General features: G+C 43.7%; 1 protein-coding gene across 4 annotated transcripts; it reads left to right on the top strand.

Annotated features, from left to right (window-relative positions):
* Window positions 1-342: 342 nt before the first annotated feature.
* LOC129838621 (lamin tail domain-containing protein 1-like) lies at window positions 343-17,737 on the top strand. Of its 4 annotated transcripts, XM_055905720.1 has the most exons (10): window positions 343-455; window positions 11,767-11,819; window positions 11,913-11,986; window positions 14,280-14,463; window positions 15,586-15,769; window positions 15,976-16,095; window positions 16,308-16,483; window positions 16,610-16,746; window positions 16,917-16,996; window positions 17,265-17,737. In XM_055905720.1, exons 1-10 carry the CDS (start codon window positions 441-443, stop codon window positions 17,370-17,372), a joined length of 1,131 nt encoding a protein of 376 aa, XP_055761695.1. In that variant the 5' UTR covers window positions 343-440; the 3' UTR covers window positions 17,373-17,737. The 4 variants fall into 4 exon arrangements, with proteins under 4 accessions (XP_055761695.1, XP_055761697.1, XP_055761698.1 ...); XM_055905722.1 differs by lacking the exon at window positions 11,767-11,819 and having other exon boundaries at window positions 11,917-11,986; XM_055905723.1 differs by lacking the exon at window positions 11,767-11,819.
* The last annotated feature ends 1,011 nt before the right edge of the window (window positions 17,738-18,748 follow it).

The raw sequence follows: 18,748 nt of genomic DNA, 5'->3' as shown, positions 1-18,748 counted from the left end.
CATGGACTTATCTCAACAGACGACTACTTTCGAGGTCTGAATAGATTTCACAAAATGAATGTGATTTTGGAATGTAATGTCCCTTTAATTGTTATATCTCTAACAATAAACACATCCACATTGGATTTCACTCATTGTATTAAATGTAACATTTAGGTTTCATCCATAGGATCAGATGGTTGACTATCACAAGATGGCAGGTTAAATATGTCACCAATGGCAGTAGGGGTGTGGGTCAGCATACAGTATGTAGGCTGCTGTAAATCAAATCTTAAACCCTCTATTGTTGCCTGGTCTTATGGACTTCAAGCTGCCCCATGGCAACGACAAACAAGCCCTTGACAAAGAAACTCCTGCAGCATGGAAACACAGAGAGAGAGGTCCAGAAAACAAGGTGCACATTAACGTTACATTGTGCCTGGAAATAAGTGCCTGGAAATATGTCACACATACTGGTGAGTTTGACCTTTTCAATCGCCTTACAGAAACATGACTCTTTTTGTCAAGCCTTTCTAAGAGAGAGAAAGGTCAGGTTCTTGTTCAGTTTCACTGTTTATTTAAAGGGAGACTGACATGTACGCACAAAAACATGAACAGTTTTGAATATTTCATCTCTGAATTACTGTGGACCGAAATTATGTTCTTTATATAGACTTCAATGTTTACATGGTGGATAATTTTGGACTATTTTCAGTATTAATTTCAGTTTCTTTAGGAGCATGACCAGTGAAATGTGGCATATCAGGGGAGGAGGAAAATATACATCTATCTTGTCCTCTTGGTCAGAGCAGGAGGGCTCTTCTACTCATTACAGTATACAGTACATTGGCTCTTAAGGTAGGGTCAGGGTGATACCAAAACATGACTATATGCTGTGTACTGTAGTATTGTGTTTAGTGTTCTGTTTAGAGGCTAAGTTAGCCTGATCCACCAGCCTGACCACTGCGCTGAACTTTCCTTTCACTTCATGTAAGTTTGCGAGATCAGGATGGTCGCGCGAGGCTAACACTACTGTAAGTAGACACTAAACATTGTTGTGACACTGTCATAAGAATTACTATATACCTGACAGTACATGAAATGACAAGCAATGACACTGAAGTGATTTCCTCTGAAGCATCATGGCAGTTTCTTAAGAGTGTTCGTAAGGAACACTAGGAACCAGCTGGTTCAGTTGTAGCTTTAGCAATGTGCCCTTAACTGACCCTTTAGAGTGGTTGTTTTATTACTGGGATATATATTTAATCCTGGCTATGTCACTGATCATAAAGCCTGTTAAAAGATGATCAACACAACATGACAGTATTAGATTTGAAAGTGAGTGTATTTCCACTGTAAACTCTGAGACTGGTAACTAGATTGAGGGATGTAGAAAGCAATTCTCATTCTAGAGTAGTATGAGCATTAATCATGAGCACTGCGTGTGGTGCTGATCAGGCAGAATCCCTAATCACTTCTCTCGCTCCCCTCATTTCCGCTTAACCAGCCCACTCCCTATACATGCGTAAGCAGAAAAAGAGAGGGTGTGGGAGTATGATGTGGTGATTAAGAGCACTTGGAGAGAATCAATATATTACACAGGACAAAACATATATATAATAAAAAAAAGTTGGGGGAATAATATTTACTTTTGTTTTACATTTACATAAAACAAATATTTTACGAACAACAACTTACAGACACACACTACATCTCATCTGCCCAGATCCTGTCAGTCGGCTCCCCTCCTTGTTCGGGCAGCATTCGGCGGTCCACGTCACCGGCCTTCTAGCCATCACCGCTCCATTTTTCATTGTTCCATTTGTTTTGTCTTGTTCCCCGCACACCTAGTTTACATTCCCTATTCAACTGCATATATATATATATATATTCCTCTGTTCCCCCCCATGTCTTTGTGTGGGATTGTTTTGTTTTGACGCGCCTAGCTGGTTTTTCCCCCGGGTACTATGGTTCAACCCGGAGTATGTTTAATTGTTAAACATTTTTGCTTATTTGTGACTTTGTCGCGCTTTGCACTTTTGCCCTTGGCTGGAGGTTTGTTGGACACTGTTGCGTCGGTCTGTTGTTTGCTTCTGCCGAATAAAGTGTGTGCCTGATCACAACTCTCTGCTCTCCTGCACCTGACTTCAACACCAGCAGCGCATATGCTGACAGACCCACCTGCTCACACCCCCATCCCTAGTGCTTGCATTATTGTTTGTCACTTGGCCTTAGATTGTACCAATCTGTTTCTCTCAGTCTCAGTTACATATTGTATCAAGCAAGATGTTTATTAAGGACACCCCATCGAGGTTGTTCAGGTATTCACAATGACCTGTGTTTAGTTCCAATAGGGTAGGAGGGATTTGATTTGACCTCACCCTCTGAACCTTCAGGAATTAAAAGGCTCCATGTTCTGACCTTCATGCCTAACCAGATGAAGCCTCTAGGATCTTTGACAGATGTTTGTCTACAGCTTTCAGGATATAGTCAATGTTACAAAATAACGGACTACTCAAGACTTAAATACCTCTGTTCAATTACCTGGTTATTTTAAATTACGCCAGTCTTCAAATCAAATTTTATTTGTCACATACTTCGCCAAAAACAGTTATAGACTAACAGTGAAATGCTTACTTGCAGTTCCTTCCCAACAATGCAGAGAGAAAGAAAATAGCAAAATAATAAAAATGTAATAACACGTAATAGTAAAGGTAATAATAAATACACAATGAGTAACGATAACTTGTCTATATACACAAGTTACCATTACGGAGTCGATCTGCAGTGGTAAGTGCATTGGCTATGATGTCATTATGGTACAAAGTCCATGATCAGCTCTTTCATTCAGAAACTAGGCTCGGATTTGGATTACGACATTGGATGATGTTTTATCCTGTTTGCCATTATAGAAGATCCCAAAGGCAATATGCAATACCATCTGTTTGCTGTTACAGTATTGTTGGACGTTAATACTGTGGGTGGATTTAGTATTTCATTTGATTTATTTAGTATCTACTGTTGGTTGACACAAGGACAGACGTGGTATATAACAGTTCACTAAAGCCAGATACAGCATAGAGGAATTCTAAAGCAAATACACAGTGCCAAAAATCCATGCACATGTTAAAATATTTTTGCGTTTTATATACACGGTACACCACAAGTGATAAACAAATACAAATAAAATATTAAAGTTGTGGCCTGTGAGACTTCCTGAGAATTTTGTATGGTATATGAAATTACTTTAAGCTTGTCCTTTAACTTGATTTGTGACTGAAATGTCCTGCCTTTGTGACTCCCATTTTGGAGGAGAGCCAGATGAGAGACGGAAGAGTCTGTATAAGTTACTGACCTACTCTACTCACACAAACAAGATAGTGTGTGTAAGTCAAACGTTATTTTATCAACTATTCTCTATTCTCTGTGTGTGTGTGTGTGTGTGTGTGTGTGTGTGTGTGTGTGTGTGTGTGTGTGTGTGTGTGTGTGTGTGTGTGTGTGTGTGTGTGTGTGTGTGTGTGTGTGTGTGCGTGCGTGCGTGCGTGCGTGCGTGCGTGCGTGCGTAAATCACTGCTCGGGAAAGAGCTGGACTGAAAAGGAGGGATGTGGGGAGGACACAGTGATTCATAGTATAATCGATAAGATCTTCTCTCTCTCTCTCAAACCCCCGCTGCGATTTTCTTCCCAAAAGTTTCAATCTGTGGTCAAAACCGCCAGGAAGAAACGGTGACCTCAACAAGGTAATATGGTGTTTTAAAACACTTTCAAACCCTCTCTCAAAAAGGTTCTCGACAAAGACCAAAAAACTTTGCATACTTAGCGGTTTCCATGGCACGGCCTCACAATGTTTGTTACATCATAGAGGGTGTTACTAGATTCCATACATTCTTAAGAGATCAGAGGGATATTTTGGCGTGTTTTATGGGCTCCACCTCATGAAGCTGATATATGGAACGACTCTCCACAATGCTGGGGTGAGTGCTGCATAGTACAGGCCTCAATGGCTTCATTATCTTCCAGAGTTCTTCTCTGTGTGAACGTAATTCAGTGGATGATAATTCCCTCTAATGCAGAACACCACTAGCAATGAGATTCAGTGTGGGGGATTAGGAAAAGAGACAAGACTCTGCATGCCTTAGCTTTCATCGCTGGTTGCCTTTCAAAAGATCCCGAAAATACAATTTTTATTTTCTCCATCTATGTCCGAGAGTTGAATAACAACTACAAAGCAGAGGTGGAAAAAGTACCCAACTGTCATACTTGAGTAAAAGTAAAGATACCTTAATAGAACATGATCCAGTAAAATACTACTCAAAAAAAAATCTACCTTTATTTAACTAGGCAAGTCAGTTAAGAACAAATTCTTATTTCCAATGACAGCCTAGGAACAGTGGGTTAACTGCCTTGTTCAGGGGAAGAACAACAGATTTTTAATCTTTCAACCTTTCAATCTTGCAACCTTTTGGATACTAGTCCAACACTCTAACCACTAGGCTACCTGCCGCCCCACTACCTGCCGCCCCACTTTAGTAAAAATCTAAAAGTATTTGTTTTTAAATATACTTAAGTGTCAAAAGTAAAAGTATAAATAATTTCAAATTCTTTATATTAAGCAAAACAGACACAATTTCTTGTTTTTTTTATTTATTTACAGATAGCCAGTGGCACACTCCAACACTCAAATATAATTTACAACAAAGCATGTGTGTTTAGTGAGTCTGCCAGATCAGAGGCAGTAGGGATGACCAGGGATGTTCTCTTGAGAAGTGCGTGAAGTGGACCATTTTTCATGCATTCAAAATGTAACAAGTACTTTTGGGTGTCAGGGGAAATGTATGGAGTAAAAAGTATATTATTTTCTTTTGGAATGTAGTACAGTAAAAGTATAAGTTGTAAAAAATATAAATAGTAAAGTACAGATACCCACAAAAATTACTGAACTAGTACTTTAAATGATCTTTACTCAAGTATTTTACACCACTGCTACAAAGACAGTGCTCCACCCAAGCAAACTAGATACTTGATTGAAAACATCTGGCGCTTATTTAATGTAGACATCTTGAGGGAGTGCCAGATATGACAGGTGGTTGACCTTAGAGATGTGAAGTAATGCTTCAACATAATGGTTGTGTTTACATCACTTCTCGCATAGTCAAGTCAAGCACACGTTCATGGAATGCTTTCAGTCATGTAATGGATATAGACACAGTAGGCTACTGCACAACATTTGCTAGTCAAACATGAGCTCCAAACACTGTAAACAAAGACTGCTCTTCACGTTCCAAAAGTTCTTAGAACATCAAATGAACACATTCATTGTGTTATCAGTAACAAAATAAAAGGCTTAACATACAAATGAGAGTTGACTTTAAGGTTTGGTGTTATAGGTATATAGCTACTAGGAAAGTGTCTGCAAGACCATTTCATTGGGGATGTGACTGACGTTAACTGGCTTCAGCAACTCTACCTGACAACTGAATAAACTTAAAGGTCCTGAGTGTGCTCATGCAGTTGGTGAAGTAACGTTGTCGGCTAATTGTATTAGATTACATCAGTAAATACAGATCAATCCATTTAGAGCTATGTGGAATGATTACAGGGATGACACATTTACCTCCAGGAGAAGATGTCTGTAGCCTCAATAATGTATCACTTTCTGAGGAATGAGAAAACAAGATAACACCTTATTTGATTGGAAGAATGATAGGTGGTGATATAGTATATAGCCCACCATAGTGTTTACAAAATTAGTTGTATGTTGTTTTGCTTTGTAAAATGGATCAAGGCACAGATGCTGATGTTAAGTGGCAGTGTTTATTATTGTTGCAACATTGCCCTCTGTAGGAAAGATATGGGAATGCCTGACATGTGGTAGAAAAAGACAGTCAGATCATTGTGTCAGTTCTGCATATTATATTTCTATGTCCAGATTTCCAAACTAAAAGGAAGCTGTATGACTGTTTCTGTTGATGCTCCAGCTTGGTCTTTTGAAGTGACATTTTAACAAATAAATAAAGCGAAGCCAGAAGGGAAACCAGAGTGTGTTGGCATCAAATCAAATCAAACTATGAATACAACAAGTGTAGACCTTACCGTGAAATGCTTACTTACAAGCCCTTAACCAACAGTGCAGTTCAAGAAGAGTTAAGAAAATACTTACCAAATAAACTAAAGTAAAAAATAAACAATTCTAAAAAGTAGCACAATAACATAACAATAACGAGGCTATATACAGGGGGTACCGGTACTGAGTCAGTGTGCGGGGGTACAGGTTAGTTGAGGTAATTTGTAGATGTAGGTAGGGGTGAAGTGACTATGCATAAATAATAAACAGTGAGTAGCAGCAGTGTAGAAAACAAATGGAGTGGGGGGTCAATGTAATAGTCCGGTGGCCATTTGATTAATTGTTCAGCAGTCTAATGGCTTGAGGGTAGAAGCTGTTAAGGAGCCTTTTGGTCCGAGACTTGGCTCTCCGGTACCGCTTGCCGTGCAGTAGCAGAGAAAACAGTCTATGACTTGGGTGACTGGAGTCTCTGACAATTTTATGGGCTTTCCTCTGACACTGCCTATTATATAGGTCCTGGATGGCAGGAAGCTTGGCCCCAGTGATGTACTGGGCCATACGCACTACATTCTGTAGCGCCTTACGGTCAGATGCCGAGCTGTTGCCATACCAGGTGGTGATGCAACCGGTCAGGATGCTCTCGATGGTGCAGCTGTAAAACCTTTTGAGGATCTGGGGATCCATGCAAAATCTTTTCAGTCTCCTGAGGGGGAAAAGGTATTGTCATGCCCTCTTCACGACTGTCGTGGTGTGTTTGGACCATGATAGTTTGTTGGTGATGTGGACACTACAGCCCCGTCGATGTTAATGGGGGCCTGTTCAGCCCGCCTTTTCCTGTAGTCCACGATTAGCTCCTTTGTCTTGCTCACGTTGAGGGAGAGGATGTTGTCCTGTCACCACACTGCCAGTTCTCTGACCTCCTCTCTATTGGCTGTCTCATCGTTGTCGGTGATGGTGTTGGAGTCGTGTTTGGCCACGCAGTCGTGGGTGAACCGGGAGGACAGGAGGGGACTAAGTACACACCACTGAGGGGCCCCAGTGTTGAGGATCAGCGTGGCAGAGGTGTTGTTGCCTACCCTTACCACCTGGGAGCAGCCCATCAGGAAGTCCAGGATCCAGTTGCAGAGGGAGGTGTTTAGTCCCAGGATCCTTAGCTTAGTGATGAGCTTCGTGAGCACTATTGTGTTGAACGCTGAGCTGTAGTCAATGAACAGCATTCTCACATAGGTATGATCTAAGGCAGTGGTTCCCAAACTTTTTATAGTCCCGTACCCCTTCAAAACATTCAGCCTCCAGCTGCGTACCCCCTCTAGCACCAGGGTCAGCGCACTCTCATATGTTGTTTTTTGTCATCATTGTAAGCCTGCTACACACACACTATACGATACATTTATTAAACATAAGAATGAGTGTGAGTTTTTGTCACAACCCGGCTTGTGGGAGTGACAGAGCTCTAATCGGACCAGGGCACAAATAATAACATAATAATAATAAATTATTTTGCTCTTTATTTAACCATCTTACATATAAAACCTTATTTGTTCATCGAAAATTGTGAATAACTCACCACAGGTTAATGAGAAGGGTATGCTTGAAAGGATGCACATAACTCTGCAATGTTGGGTTGTATTGGAGAGAGTCTCAGTCTTAAATCATTTTCCACACACAGTCTGTGCCTGTATTTAGTTTTCATGCAAGTGAGGGTCGAGAATCCACTCTAACATAGGTACGTGGTTGCAAAGGGCATCAGTGTCTTAACAACGCGATTTGCCAAGGCAGGATACTCTGAGCGCAGCCCAATCCAGAAATCTGACAGTGGCTTCTGATTAAATTACATTTTCACAGAACCGCTTGTTGCAATTGCGATGAGGTACTCTTGTTCAGATATCAGTAAGTGGACTGGAGGCAGGGCATGAAAAGGATAACGAATCCAGTTGTTTGCGTCATCTGTTTTGGGAAAGTACCTGCGTATTTGCGCACCCAATCACTCAGGTGCTTCGCTATATCCCATTTGACATTGTCCGTAAGCTTGAGTTCATTTGCACACAAAAAAATCATACAATGATGGAAAGACCTGTGTGTTGTCCTTGTTAATGCAGACAGAGAAGAGCTCCAACTTTTTAATCATAGCCTCAATTTTGTCCGGCACATTGAATATAGTTGCAGAGTCCCTGTAATCCTAGATTCAGATCATTCAGGCGAGAAAAAACATCACCCAGATAAGCCAGTCGTGTGAGAAACTCGTCATCATGCAAGCAGTCAGACAAGTGAAAATGATGGTCAGTAAAGAAAACTTTAAGCTCGTCTCTCAATTGGAAGCCAGTCATGTCTACCGACGTGAGTGCTATGGGGCAGTAATCATTTAGGCAGGTTACCTTTGCTTCCTTGGGAACAGGGACTATGGTGGTCTGCTTGAAACATGTAGGTATTACAGACTCAGTCAGGGAGAGATTGAAAATGTCAGTGAAGACACACACTTGCCAGTTGGTCTGCACATGCTTTGACTACACGTCATGATAATCCAATCCAATCTTAATCCAGTATTGACGCTTTGCTTGTTTGATGGTTTGTCTAAGGGCATAGCGGGATTTCTTATAAGCATCCGGATTAGTGTCCCACTCCTTGAAAGTGGCAGCTCTAGCCTTTAGCTCAATGCGGATGTTGCCTGTAATCCATGGCTGTAACGATTCTCGTCTGGTGAAGGAGAAGAGGACCAAAATGCAGGACCAAAAGTGTTCGTCATAATTTAATATAAAACTGTACACTACACAAAATAACAACGATGAGAAAACAAAACAGTTCTGCAAGGTGAACAGACACTACACAGAAAATAAACACCCACAACCAAAATGGGGAAAACAGGCTACCTAAGTATGATTCTCAATCAGAGACAATGATCGACAGCTGCCTCTGATTGAGAACCATACCAGGCCAAACACAGAAATACAATAACATAGAAAAAAGAGCATAGACTGCCCACCCCAACTCACGCCCTGACCAAACTAACACAAAGACATAAAAAAGGAACTAAGGTCAGAACGTGACAGTACCCCCCCCCCCCCCCCCCCCCCAAAGGTGCGGACTCCGGCCGCAAAACCTGAACCTATAGGGGAGGGTCTGGGTGGGCGTCTGTCCGCGGTGGCGGCTCTGGCGCGGGACGTGGACCCCACTCCACCATAGTCTTTGCCCGCTTACGTGGCGCCTTTGGAGCGGCGACCCTCGCCGCCGACCTCGGACTGGGAACCCTTGCAGCGGAACCCGAATAAATGGGAGACTCCGGCAGCAACGGACAGGCGGGAGACTCCGGCAGCACCCCAGTGAAGGGCGATCCCCGGCAGCGCCGTATTGAAGGGCGACTCCGGCAGCTCCTGACTGACGGGCTGCTCCGGCAGCTCCTGACTGACGGGCGGCTCCGGCAGCTCCTGACTGACGGGCAGCTCCGGCAGCTCCTGACAGACGGGCGGCTCTGGCAGCTCAGGACAGACGGGCGGCTCTGGCAGCTCAGGACAGACGGGCGGCTCTGGCAGCTCAGGACAGACGGGCGGCTCTGGCAGCTCCTGACTGACGGGCGGCTCTGGCAGCTCCTGACTGACGGGCGGCTCTGGCAGCTCCTGACTGACGGGCGGCTCTGGCAGCTCCTGACTGACGGACGGCTCTGGCAGCTCAGGACAGACGGGCGGCTCTGGCAGCTCCTGACCGGAGGGCGACGCTGGAGGCTCCGGACCGGAGGGCGTCGCTGGAGGCTCCGGACTAGAGGGCGACACTGGAGGCTCCGGACTAGAAGGCGTTGCTGGAGGCTCCGGACTGACGTCATTCGTTGGAGGCCTCATGCCATGGATCCTCACCGGAGGCTTCGTGCCATGGATCATCACTGGAGGCTTCGTGCCATGGATTATCACTGGAGGCTTCGTGCCATGGATCATCACTGGAGGCTTCTTGCCATGGATCATCACTGGAGGCTTCGTGCCATGGATTATCACTGGAGGCATCTTGCCATGGATTATCACTGGAGGCTTCGTGCCATGGATCATCACTCGAGGCTTCGTGCCATGGATTATCACTGGAGGCTTCTTGCCATGGATTATCACTGGAATGGAGATACACACAGGAGGCATGGCTCTGGGAGAAGGCACATGATGAGAAAATGAAACAGTTCTGCAAGGTGAACAGACACTACACAGAAAATAAACACCCACAACCAAAATGGGGAAAACAGGCTACCTAAGTATGATTCTCAATCAGAGACAATGATCGACAGCTGCCTCTGATTGAGAACCATACCAGGCCAAACACAGAAATACAATAACATAGAAAAAAGAACATAGACTGCCCACCCCAACTCACGCCCTGACCAAAGTAACACAAAGACATAAAAAAGGAACTAAGATCAGAACGTGACAATGGCTTCTGTTTGGGGTACGTACAGTCACTGTGGGGACGACGCTGTAGATGCACTTACTGATGAAGACGATGACTGAGGTGGTATACTCCTCAATACCATTGAATGAATCCCGGAACATATTTAAGTCTGTGCTAGCAAAACAGTCCTGTAGCGTAGCATCCGCGTCATCTGACCACTTCTGTATTGAGCGAGTCACTGGTACTTTTTGCTTTAGTTTTTGCTTGTAAGCAGGAATCAGGAGGATATAATTATGGTCAGATTTGCCAAATGGAGGGTTGGGGGAGAGCTTTGTATGCGTCTCTGTGTGTAAGGGGTGCGTACTGGCAGCAGAGAAGTCAGACGTAGGAGAGCAAAAACTGTGTTTCCATCAGCGCAGTTTAATAATAAAAACCCAATGGAAACCAGAACAATAAATAAATGGGTACAAAACCCGACGCACACCAGACATAACGTGTACAAGCACTTACAATAAACAATGCCGGACAAGGACATTTGGGGAACAGAGGGTTAAATACACAACATGGAATTTATGGAATTGAAACCAGGTGTGTGGGAAGACAAGATAAAACAAATGGAAAATGAAAGGTGGATCGGCGATGGCTAGAAGACCGGTGACGTCGACCGCCGAACGTCGCCCGGACAAGGAGAGGGACCGACTTCGGAGGAAGTCGTGACACTGTGTGTGGAGTAAAGGCGGTCTAGAGTTTTTTTCCTCTGGTTGCACATGTGATATGCTGGTAAAAAATTTGGTAAAACTGATTTAAGTTTGCCTGCATTAAAGTCCCCAGCCACTTCTGGATGAGCATTTTCTTGTTTGCTTATGGCCTTATAGAGTTGGTTGAGTGCGGTCTTAGTGCCAGCATCGGTCTGTGGTGGTAAATAGACGACTGCGAATAATATAGATGAGAACTCGCTTGGTAGGTAGTGTGGTCTACAGTTTATCATAAGGTACTCTACCTCAGGTGAGCAATACAGGTGAGCTGTTACTCGCTATGCTTGCTGTTTTCTGATATCACAGGGTTCTGTGTTTCTTCATTCAGGGGATTTGGTATAGCATATCCTGCTCACTACCTGTAGTTATTTGATCATCTTTAAATGACGCTTCACTCTGGCAGTGAGCTACCCTGAAGGAGAATTTAAAAATCCTACAATGTGATTTTCTGGAATTTTGTTTTAGATTCTGTCTCTCGCAGTTGAAGTGTACCTATGATAAAAATTACAGACCTCTAAATGCTTTATAAGTAGGAAAACCTGCAAAATCGGCAGTGTTTCAAATACTTGTTCTTCCCACTGTATATGGAATATAACCTCTTCCACACAGGCAATGTGGAAGGTGTCCTGGGATACCAATGGGACTTCAGCATTGGTCCCCAGGTAGGAAAGACTGGCCACATAACATATAAAAATGTATGTGCATTTGTATGTTTGTACAAAGTTTCAAGTTTTCCACCTGGTCCATCCCCAAAGACAGGCCCATGTGAAGAGACCTGCTACAGCTGCAGACATCTACTCCAGAAAACCGCATCAGGGAGCAGATAGCAGTATGTATTTTTGCATTTGAATATAAGTATAGAGAACGCAGACTAAAACATTCAGGCAACAAGTCAAGTACTATCATATTTAACAAACTAATGGTTTAGTTTCTATACATTGTTCTTCTGCTTCCAAAACCTAAACCGAGTGTGTGTGAAAGACGTGTAAATCAGCGTATGCTGGGGTGGTGTCTGTATACCTAGTCGAGACAGCTGCTCACCAGTAACGCCTCGATCACACCAACAGTGTTTTTGCGCAAAATGCCACGCAGCATCATCTTGATATGTGTGCAACAAAAGTTCAACATTCACGTTCTGCTGCCATTTATGCCAAGCCTTCTACACATACAGTCGTGGCCAAAAGTTTTGAGAATGACACAAATATTAGTTTTCACAAAGTCTGCTGCCTCAGTTTGTATGATGGCAATTTGCATATACTCCAGAATGTTATGAAGAGTGATCAGATGAATTGCAATTAATTGCAATGTCCCTCTTTGCCATGAAAATGAACTGAATCCCCCAAAAACATTTCCACTGCATTTCAGCCCTGCCACAAAAGGACCAGCTGACACCATGTCAGTGATTCTCTCATTAACACAGGTGTGAGTGTTGACGAGGACAAGGCTGGAGATCACTCTGTCATGCTGATTGAGTTCGAATAACAGACTGGAAGCTTCAAAAGGAGGGTGGCGCTTGGAATCATTGTTCTTCCTCTGTCAATCATGGTTAACTGCAAGGAAACACGTGCCGTCATCATTGCTTTGCCAAAAAGGGCTTCACAGGCAAGGATATTGCTGCCAGTAAGATTGCACATAAATCCACCATTTATTGGATCATCAAGAACTTCAAGGAGAGCGGTTCAATTGTTGTGAAGAAGGCTTCAGGGTGCCCAAGAAAGTCCAGCAAGCGCCAGGACCGTCTCCTAAAGTTGATTCAGCTGCGGGATCCGGGCATCACCAGTACAGAGCTTGCTCAGGAATGGCAGCAGGCAGGTGTGAGTGCATGTGCAAGTACAGTGAGGTGAAGACTTTTGGAGGATGCCCTGGTGTCAAGAAGGGCAGCAAAGAAGCCACTTCTCTCCAAGAAAAACATCAGGGACAGACTGATATTCTGCAAAAGGTACAGGGATTGGGCTGCTGAGGACTGGGGTAAAGTCATTTTCTCTGATCAATCCCCTTTCCGATTGTTTGGGGCATCCGAAAAAAGCTTGTCCGGAAAAGAAAAGGTGAGCGCTACCATCAGTCCTGTGTCATGCCAACAGTAAAGCATCCTGAGACCATTCATGTGTGGGGTTGCTTCTCAGCCAAGGGAGTGGGCTCACTCACAATTTTGCCTAAGAACACAGCCATGAATAAAGAAGGGTACCAACACATCCTCCGAGAGCAACTTCTCCCAACCATCCAGGAACAGTTTGGTGACGAACAATGCCTTTTCCAGCATGATGGAGCACCTTGCCATAAGGCAAAAGTGATAACTAAGTGGCTCGGGGAACAAAACATCGATATTTTGGGTCCATGGCCAGGAAACTCTCCAGACCTTAATCCCATTGAGAACTTGTGGTCAATCCTCAAGAGACGGATGGACAAACAAAAACCCACAAATTCTGACAAACTCCAAGCATTGATTATGCAAGAATGGGCTGCCATCAGTCAGGATGTGGCCCAGAAATTAACTGACAGCATGCCAGGGCGGATTGCAGAGGTATTGAAAAAGAAGGGCCAACACTGCAAATATTGACCCTTTGCATCAACTTCATGTAAATTGTCAATAAAAACCATTGACACTTATGAAATGCTTGTAATTATACTTCAGTATTCCATAGTAACATCTGACAAAAAATATCTAAAGACACTGAAGCAGCAAACTTTGTGATAATTAATATTTGTGTCATTCTCAAAACCTTTGGCCACGACTGTACAGTGTGAAGCATATGTTCGATTATTCCAACTATGCACCACACAGAACACACTGAAACTGCCTCTGCAACACAAAGCTGCAAGGCAAATGCAGCGTTCCATTGGAAATGAATGTACTTCTGGTGTACCAAAATGCATTTTCACTATTGGTGTGATCGAGGTGGAATCTTAGTTCGGGGTGTGTCCAATCTGGACTATGTTAGATGGACAACCCATGCCGATGTTGAGATGTTCAATTGTGAAAAAAAGTGATGGTCCACAAAAATGAAACAAAAAATCTAAACTCTCCTCTTCTTCGCCAGGTGAAAGCCAGTCTAATAATGAGTTTCCACCATATTATTTTTACCTGTTAAGTATTTTCCAATCAATTTCAAATGCCTTCTCAGGTAGGGACAAAATGGTTGCTCGTGCCAGGCGTTCTGAGTTGGCTGAGGACGGTCGAGCCGGATGCAACACAGATATCTGGCACTCCCTGACAAAGGACCTGGTGGAGGAGAGCATTCCCTGCGGGACACAGGAAATGAAGAGGAGGCCGTCCACAGCCAGGCAACACAGGCATGAATACTCCAGGTATGACCCTTGAACACAATAAGTTTGGGAGCAGGAAAGTGTCAAGTCATGCCAAGGTGACTGTGGTGCTGGCTTACTGTGATGATGATGATGATGATGATGATGATGATGATGATGATGATGATTAAAATTATGGTGATTGTGATGGTGATGATGGAAATTATGCCGATGGTGATGGTGATGGTGGTGTTGGGATGTGCTAAACTTTGAACATTGAGATATTAAATGAATGATAGGAAATGAAAGAGACTGGGTTATGTTAGAAGTTAATGGTTCTCAGCAGAGAGGCGGCGGCTTTGGAATGTGTTTGATGGAGGAGAGGAGAGAGATGTGTTGATACAGGGGAGACAGATGGACATCTGTGTATTAGACGAAAGAGGGGTTGAGGTCCGGAGGTGAGGACAGATTCTCTTAAGAGCGTAATAAATGATTGGAATCCTGTTACCCTCTTTATTAGCTTCCTATGGAGGTGATGATGGAGGTGATGAGGATGGAGGTGATGAGGATGGAGGTGATGAGGATGGAGGTGATGAGGATGGAGGTGATGATGATGGAGGTGATGATGATGGAGGTGATGATGATGGTGATGATGATGATGGTGATGAGGATGGAGGTGATGATGATGATGGTGATGAGGATGGAGGTGATGAGGATGGAGGTGATGGTGGAGGTTATGAGGATGGAGGTGATGAGGATGGAGGTGATGAGGATGGAGGTGATGAGGATGGAGGTGATGGTGGAGGTGATGAGGATGGAGGTGATGAGGATGGAGGTGATGAGGATGGAGGTGATGAGGATGGAGGTGTGATGATGATGGAGGTGTGATGAGGATGGAGGTGATGAGGATGGAGGTGATGAGGATGGAGGTGATGAGGATGGAGGTGATGAGGATGGAGGTGATGAGGATGGAGGTGATGAGGATGGAGGTGATGAGGATGGAGGTGATGAGGATGGAGGTGATGAGGATGTGATGATGATGGAGGTGATGATGATGGTGATGATGATGGAGGTGATGAGGATGGAGGTGATGATGGTGATGAGGATGGAGGTGATGATGATGGTGATGATGGAGGTGATTATGAGGATGGAGATGAGGATGATGACTGCGGTGCTGTGCAATAGTGCCTCAGGCAGTGTGCGGATCACAGATGTCCAGCTGCAGGGTCAGTTAGTGAAGCTGGGGAACTCCTCCCAGAGAGAGCAGGACATCGGGGGGTTCCGTCTCCAGCAGAACGTAGCAGGACGTCCCATCGCAGAGTTCCGCTTCCCTCCCAGAACACTCCTCCAGCCAGCTAGCTCTGTCACGGTAGGCCTGTGATGAAAACACAGACATTAATCCTTCGGTGAACATTGGTATAGGTTTTCATAGTGTGTCATCTTTTGTTTACAAAAAAAGCCTCATTTAATTTTCAATTGAACAACTTAGTCAATCATTCTAAGAGGTGGTTTATGCTTTGACAGAGGTTTATGAAGTCGACTCAGTTTTGACTGTGATTTGTACTGTACTGTAAGGTTTGGTCTGAAGCCTCTGGAAGGAAGACACAGAGCCCAGTGGACTTCCTTTGGGTTGGATTGGAGCGCATCATGTTGAGACCAGAGTGCACCACAGTCCTATGCAAAGACAATGGCCAAGTGAGAACACTGTGAGGCGTGAAGGATGATTGAGTGTTCTGCCCCTGTGGATTGATAGACTGATAGTATATAATTGATCCAGGACTACATTATTTGCCCTTTATCACATAATTAATCTAAAAAATAAATTTCGTACAAGTCTCTTGTATGTTAGCATTGAATGTGCTGTATACATAACATGTTATGATCTGCATACTCTGGTGGGTGGCTAGGCCATAGCATGGTACACACCTGCACGCTGTACTGGGATAAAGCCACACCAGGCCTGGGCAGAGGATCATGAAAAAGTGGAGAGCTGCAGAGAGGACACTTTGTCCTGTGAAGAGGAAAGCATCCCTGCTACAGAGAACAACAGCCCTGACAACACACCCTTTCTTCTGATTAAAAGGTCATGTGTATTCAAATGAAACAATCAATTAATGCCCTGTTGACGTACCATTAGAACAATAATTGATTGAAGCATCACATGAAGTGATACTATTTCTTTAATGCTAGTGGTTTGATTTTCCTACAGGAAGAAGCATGTGTTTAGGGTGTGCCAAAGTCCATGGACCCAGAACCCTTCATCTATAACCCATCCGTCCTGCTCCCCCTGTGCTCTGCTAGACTTCCGGGCCCAGCACCAGAGCAACCCTGCAAGGAAACACACCGGTACAGACCTCCATAGTTAAAGTCACAACTCTTACTCCGTCATTGAATTGAATTACTTTTTTTTCTGATTCCTTAATTGAATTTAGAATGCGTGACACATTGAACTTGAGATATAAGTGTATCATAGTATGGTTCTCAAAGTCAAACTATGTGTGTACCATCACATGCAGCCGGAGTCCAGGCCAGAAGACCTGCCACCCTACGTTCCCAGCGGACTGGAGTGGGGGGAGGGCCTGTTCGATCAGCAGGGGTATGTAGATATTACACATGCTATTTTTTCTTGCTGCTGACACTGAACAATGTTACCGGTAATTTTGTGGATAGAGAAACTATATGATTCAGTAGGGGACAATTCAAAGTCAGTGTTAGTAACATCCCACTGGGCACAGATATCAATTCAATGTTTATTTAACTGAAATGACGTGGAAACAATGTTTATTCAACCAGTGTGTGCCGAGTGGGATGACCATTACCCAGAGTACAGTAAACATATGGTTGCTTTGTGTGTTGTGTGTCAGCCCTGTGTAGGAGGCATGATGTTCCTTGGCTCTCAGCCCCCCTGCGCCTCCCCCCTCCAGCAGTACCGCACTGCAGCTAAACTACACAGCCACAACATAGATGCATGAAAGTCAAAGAGGTAGCTACTGCTGCACAGGCACATGACTGTCCAGGGACTACGGACATGAAACTACCTTGGGCAAGCAGCAGAAACAGAGCCCCACTCTAATCTTCATCTGTTTCATTAGATCTATTTAACAGAAGATCCTCTGTACTGTCAGCTTTGGCGTCTATTGGTTGCCTGTTTAAAAATAAAATACATTGTACATGGTTAAATAGTCACAAATGGCAATATTATTCAATTGGATAAAATAAAATAGTATTATTTTTTTTAATAGGCAGGTTGCAAGTTGCGATGTATTTTATTTTCCTCCAGGTCAAAGAGGTGTAAGAAATTCATATGTATTATTCTCAATAAAAAGTCTAACTATAACCTGTCCTTTATCAAAAAGCATTCCATGTAATTTAAAAATACAGTCAATTGACAAGGTCAAGAAGGTGCTTCTACATCTGCATTGTTTGGGGTTTTAGGCTGGGTTTCTGTATAGCACTTTGAGACATCTGCTGATGTAAAAAGGGCTTTATTAACACATTTGATTAATTGATTGAACCAAACCAAGACAAAAACACAGAGGATGGAACAGGGTCGAGGGGAAGCACTACAACAGTGTGAGTGGATCTAGAACTGTCAATCACTGTCAATCACATCAATCATCCAAATTCCATCTCCTGGTTTTTCTCACATAACAAAACAACAACTCCCCAATACTAACTCTAACCCCCCTCTCAGGAACGTTATATTTGTTCTTTATATTATCAAGTTAGAAATTATACTACAAACAAAAATGATGTATTTAATTTACATTTACATTTTAGTCATTTAGCAGACGCTCTTATCCAGAGCGACTTACAGTAGAGTGCATACATTTTATTACATTTTATTTTTTTTATATATTTTTTTACATACTGAGACAAGGATATCCCTACCGGCCAAACCCTCCCTAACCCGGACGACGCTATGCCAATTGTGCGTTGCCCCACGGACCTCCCGGTTGCGACCGGCTGCGACAGAGCCTGGGCGCGAACCCAGCCCAGCCTGGGCGCGAACCCAGAGACTCTGGTGGCGCAGCTAGCACTGCGATGCAGTGCCCTAGACCCCTGCGCCACCCGGGAGGATTTATTATTGTAATCTTTAAAACATAGACCCCAGCCCTCCCCAATAGTAAAGCTGAAATCAAACATTGTAGATAAAGAGCGGCTTCGCAGCAGGACTCCTAAATGAAGTGTCAACTCCCTTCATCCAGGTCACGATTTTAAGCAAATCAACTTTCTCCAGCTTTCCCAAATGATTTCCTTCCTATTTTCATTGACCCCCTTGTGCATAGAGCACTGGCTCTATACACTCACTGGACTCTACCCACACACTCACACATACTACACTGAC

Source organism: Salvelinus fontinalis, chromosome 39 (assembly GCF_029448725.1).
Source record: "Salvelinus fontinalis isolate EN_2023a chromosome 39, ASM2944872v1, whole genome shotgun sequence".
Lineage (NCBI taxonomy): Eukaryota > Metazoa > Chordata > Actinopteri > Salmoniformes > Salmonidae > Salvelinus > Salvelinus fontinalis.
The sequence above is the reverse complement of the archived record's forward strand: the minus strand, read 5'-3'. Positions and strand labels throughout refer to the sequence as shown.